The sequence below is a fragment of the Amblyomma mixtum genome, unplaced genomic scaffold, assembly GCF_055824585.1.
Source record: "Amblyomma mixtum isolate Tamu unplaced genomic scaffold, ASM5582458v1 scaffold_13, whole genome shotgun sequence".
NCBI lineage: Eukaryota > Metazoa > Arthropoda > Arachnida > Ixodida > Ixodidae > Amblyomma > Amblyomma mixtum.
The window spans coordinates 1,477,933-1,483,472 of NW_028317662.1; the positions used below are offsets into that span (position 1 = coordinate 1,477,933).

The 5,540-nt window shown below is 45.1% G+C and overlaps 1 protein-coding gene across 1 annotated transcript; it reads right to left on the bottom strand.

Annotated features, from left to right (window-relative positions):
- Positions 1-1,159: 1,159 nt before the first annotated feature.
- Positions 1,160-3,666, bottom strand: LOC149324870 (kunitz-like toxin PcKuz1). Its single transcript, XM_089565214.1, has 3 exons — positions 3,597-3,666; positions 2,438-2,467; positions 1,160-1,326 (listed from the first exon to the last, which is right to left on the bottom strand). The coding sequence occupies exons 1-3, from the start codon at positions 3,664-3,666 to the stop codon at positions 1,160-1,162; spliced, it is 267 nt and encodes an 88-aa protein (XP_089421340.1).
- Between the last annotated feature and the right edge of the window lie 1,874 nt (positions 3,667-5,540).

A 5,540-nucleotide genomic window follows, 5' to 3' on the forward strand; every position in this document is an offset into this window, starting at 1 on the left:
TCAGATTGGTCCAAATTGTCGTGACGTCACCACGCGCGAATTTTGACGGGTGACCACCGAAATATGTGAGACAGTTACTGCGCAACTTCCTTTCCTCAAATACAATTTTCGACTAGCGTCTACTGAGATATGTGAGATAATTAATGCGTAATTTCCTTTCCTCAAATACAATTTTCATTTTCTTCACTACGGCCCCTCTTTCTTCTTTCACTCACACTTCCTCCCTTCCCGTACAGTGCGGCTCAGGTGTCCACCGAGATAACAGAGATTTACTGCCGCATTTCCTTTTCTTAAAAAGCTTGCGTTAAAAGGGCTACGCATCGCGCCGAACGGGTGGTGGCGTTCCTTGAACTCCGTGGCAGCGCTACAACACGCTGTCGCGTTTCACTCCTCTAGGCGAAGCTTAAGCGTCATTATTGGCAGTTAATTAATGCACCAACAAAATGTGAAATGAACAATCGCGTAGCAGAATGCAGCACTCAGGCTTTCGCCTTTCACCACTTTAGCCGCTAAAGTTCCACGAAATTTTATTTTTCCGCCGCGGTGGCTCAGTGGTTATGGTGCTCGGCTGCTGATCCGAAAGACGCGGTTTCGAACCCGGCCGCGGCGGTTGAATTTCTTTGGAGGGTAAATTCTAGAGGCCCGTGTACTGTGCGATGTCAGTGCACGTTAAAGAACCCCAGGTGGTCGAAATTTCCGGAGCCCTCCACTACGGCGTCTCTCATAGCCTGAGTCGCTTTGGGACGTTAAACCCCATAAACCAAACCAAACCAAACCGTAATTTTATTTTGGTGGGCTATATCACAAACATGAACTCTTTAACATTTCTAAAGCTTTAGAAGGTTTAAAAGTAGCACTGAAATCATTCTTCAAATGCGTAAAATAATCGAGGCACCCATTTTGTAATATTAAAAGGAACGCCTAAAAATATTCAAGAAAAGGTCTACCTAAGAAGTTTTCTAGCCATATACAAGCGTAGCGTTCCCAATGCTAAAAGAGGGCTAGTAAACGTCTAAGTCTAAGTCACAAGCGTGGCACGTTGACGTCGAGCGGCAAAAAAATATTCAATGTAAACTTTTTTTGAAACTTTTATTTCTTCATGCTTTCTGTGTTTTTGGCCCACGCGCATCACAGAGAGCAGACTGCGAGCTGCCTGTTATTATTTTGATAGGCAGTTTCTTTCGCATTCCTCCTGCTCTTGGAAATTGTTGCAGTTTGGGCAGCATCCTCCCCATTTGAAGGGCTCGCATTTGTTCGTTGTAGAGTTGAAATAGTACTTCGGCACAAGCGCAAGGCATGGTCCAACTCTTTGAGGTTCTTTGCAACCTGCACGGAAGAGGCACAATAATCTCGGCATAACTCCACGACTCTGAGCATTAACGTTCACACACATATTTATTTCCTGATCCCGCTCTACATCTTCCTCGGTAAGGCTCTTAAGAAACAGAGTCCTTGCTTATTGCTGTGGCGTGCCACTGCGTCTGTGTAGCGGTTTCATGTTATTGCTTAAAATTTAAAATTGCTTTTTGATTTGTCGTTTTTAATTCACTCTGTTACTTTCCACTAAAGCTACAAAGTTTCAATACTTCAAGAGGAATAATTATGCTCTTCTGCACAATTAAATGCAGCTCTAAATTATCAAAGTAAGCGCTGCGCTGTACATTTTGTGCAGCTAAGGAGACCCCCATTTCATAAACATTATTTGGGCCTGATTGTTTAGAGTAGAACCTACTTTTTATTGCGCGACAAGTATCAACGAACGACATTGGCATGCAAACTTGGGATTGGGATGCAAGTGCGCAAAATATTTTTCCGCTTTTCGGTGGTTATCTAGGTATCCGAACAGAAAGTACTGCATATGAACAATCCTATTTTATGCTTATGAAATCCCCTATTGCAAACTTGCGTGAGTGCATAGTGAAAAACGCGCAAGAATTTTAAATTGTGCATAAACTGTGTAGTATAAAGTAATCTACGTAGTATATATAGTATATAATATATAGATCCTTGCTTGTTCGTGCTCTTAAACCCCCTAGCATGTCAACCAACCAACTACCCGAGGTTTCCATACTAGGACATTGTGTCCTCATGCTTGTTTGCTGAAAATATTCCATGAAACCTGTGAATCATGAACTGGGCACAGGATGTAATGTTTGTGTACAAGACGCACCACCTTCAACCTTCCACGCTTCTTATTTAGCCTTGTAGGTTCTATAATCGAATTCGTGCTACGTCTTCAACCCTTGGAATGATTTGAAGTAATGGTAAAATTTCTTCCCCACTTCTCTGAACACACACGCTCCCAAAGGGCCAGTGTACATCCCGTTTTGCACAGAGATATTCTGTATAACCTGAACAAAATTGAGTAGCTCGAGAAATTAAAGGGATTTCTGAAACAGAAACCTAAGTGTAGATAGTTATAAAACTCGAAACATACCGTCTGGATAGGTGCATTTTGCAGGGTCCTCTGGAAGAAGAAATGCATAATTTTTGGCGGGAATTAGGTCACAATTTGCGCTCTACTCATTTGGAAACAAATAAAAACTCAACAGTCAGTGAAGTAGAACAAACTCTGTCTGTAGAGGGGGAATTTTTTTAAAGATTTTCAAATGCAAAAAGACTACTGAGTTGGCGGACCGCATATCTGCCTAAATAGGTGAGCACCACTCACATACTTCACAGAACTGCTTTGGGCTTTCTCTGAACTCGAGCCTTCTCCCCCCCCCCCCTACCTTGTCCTTCCTTGGAAATGCCCCCCCTTTCTTTCTCCTTCCAGTGCCAGCCTATTTTGTTTGCCTTGTTCTCATTTCCCTGTGCCACGCTGACTAATCCTCTTATCTGAGTTTTACAGGTCCACCCAGCGCCTCCCCCCCACCCCCGTCGCAGCCCCTTCAAAGCCTTTGTTCATTACACACACACACCCCGGATATAAGTTTTTCCACTATTGCAGCTTAACGAATCAAGATTCACCTCCCTTCCCTTCCTGACACGCATCCCCTCTCACACCACTTTCCTTCCCCCACCCGGGGCATTCCTCCTCGGAGCGAAGGCCCTATTTAATGCGTGCCCATGATGAACGCTTTGCCCAGACGAAGACAAGTCCCCTTGTCGAAACGTTGGCTCAAGCATCCTGAGGTTTTCCCCTCCCTTGTTCATTTCGTGATCGCCAAGGACCATCTACCACACCCTCTCTCAACCATGGACTATAGTTATATGAGATATTCAGGGCGCAATGAATTCTAGGATCATCGATTGCTAAAATTCGTTTTCTGTAACATTTATGGTGCGTCTTTCTGATCTTATCAGTGATGTTACTTTTCATTGGTTTTTGAATATTGTTGCACCTTTCCTGACTGCTATTCATACCAAAAACACGCAATTGAGGAGTGATGTAGGGCGTTCCGCTTCTCAAGCGGTCCATATTCTGGGGATTATTCAGCCAGAGAATAAAATCCTGGTCTCGAGAGAACAACATCGTACTTAAAAGATGAGTTTTCGAAAAGGTTTCTGAGTGCTGATAATTTACAAGATTTTTTGCGTGCGTCCTTTTCTTCTTAAATGCGGACAAAATACGATCTATGGAAATAAAATCTTACCACAGTCTTGGCAACATACAAGGACCGCGAGGAAAACTGCCACGATGACTGAAGAGAATACTGCGTTCATGGCTTCTGCTGAAAGAATTCAAAACCTTGGCGTAAAGCTCCATCTTTTATACACTGAACGAGCGTCCTTGTAAAAAGCAAGGAGCACATATCACGAATAAAGTCAAAACGTTTTTTTTATGTGTGGTATACCTCCGCTCTGTTTTCCCACGTGCGGCCGGGTGGAGCATTTATCGCTGTGCCTTTTTTTTTTTTGGCCTCTAGTACCAGGCATACAGACAGATGTGGCGAGTAGTTCTTTCAACCCGGAGCAAAATCTCAAATTCAACAGCAACATGGCACGTGGCGGTATAACTTTTGAGGAAAGTGAGCGCAGCTTTCATGGCAAAGCTATAACTCTTTACCTGATAGAAGTACAAGAATATTTCAGTAACATAGCCGATATTATTGTGCTTAGGCCATTCCAGCCTCGATGAGGTCAACGTGGGGGCACATGAACTGCAAATAGAACAAACATAGACTGTTTTGTCAAGGGCTTTGAACTATGAGGCAAGTGAAGGTTGCGCTACTGTCGTTGGCAACGTGGCCGCTCCTCGGCCATGCTTCGCTGCTCCAGCACTTCCTCTGTGGGGTTCAAGCGAACCACGAAGCGCCTTATGGCGCTGCTTTAACGGTGCGCGAGATGGTGGGAACACAATGCTTGGGGGAGGTGTCTGAGGTAGAGGCGCGAGAGCAATGATGGCGTTTATTGTTGTCAAAAACCAACTCAACTACAACTCGCTGGCGCGCGTGGTATTGCGGCTCACATAAGCACACGCCAAGTTCACAGCATGGCGTCCAGGCTCTAGGTGGGAGACGGGTTTTGCAATGAACAGCTCCTGCCATCTGTCAAGTAGCTCGCCAAGTAATAATGGGAAGGCGTTGTGCTCCCACCTGCCGTCCAGGTTCACTTTTCTGATCAAAGTTGACGTTGATTGGACATTCCAGAAAGAAGGAACTCAAGGCTAACAGTAAGCATGGACAACAGGCAAGCAAGAAAGTAAGAGGAACACTAGGCATGACAGCAGGCAAGCAAGAAAGTAACAGGAACATTATGCAAAAAGTGTCGAAGGAAGCATGGAACAATAGAAGCAGTACCAACAATCGAAAAAAGCACAGAAACGCACAACTTCTCCTAATCAAATTCATCGTCCTGGAGGTGGATAAGCACTCTCTGCTGCCTGATAGGACGCGTACCGTTTAGCGGCGAAGAAGTTACATTACCTAAACCATTAGGCGCGTTTGTTTGTTGGGGTTTAACGTCCCGAAGCAACTCAGGCTATTAGGGACGCCGTAGTGACGGTCTCCAGAAATGTAGACCACATGGGGTTCTTTAACGTACACTGACATCGCACAGCACACGGCCCTCTGGAATTTCGCCTTCATCGAAATTCGGCCGCCGCGGCCGGGATCGAACCCGCGTCTTTCGGGTCACCAGCCGAGCGCCGTAACCATTGAGCCACCGCGGCTGGGTGAAACATTTAGGCGAACTTCTGGCCGACTACCCTAGTCTGTACCCTAGGGGTTCGCAAGGCTGAGCACATGAAAGCAGGTCTTGTTTATGAAGTAAGGACAAACCTGAAGATGCGTCCTCTATGCACTTCACGGTCAGCGTTGGCAGGGAAAATTTATACGTCTAAACATGCGCTGTACTTGGCTGAACAGCGTGCTTCGTGGACGAACTTCAGACGTAGATGTTCTAAATATGCCAAGCGTAAGACATTCTACGAAGCGATACAGCCCTTTTAATCCAGAGTAAAAGAGTGGGTCCTTCCCACCCACTACATATTAGAGAGCATACCATAGTCTCTAAGCTTGGAATTAAGAAGCAGGAGTGAGCAAACATTGCTTCTCATCCTTATTCTCGGCCCTTTTATCCTTCCTCGAGAAGAGCAA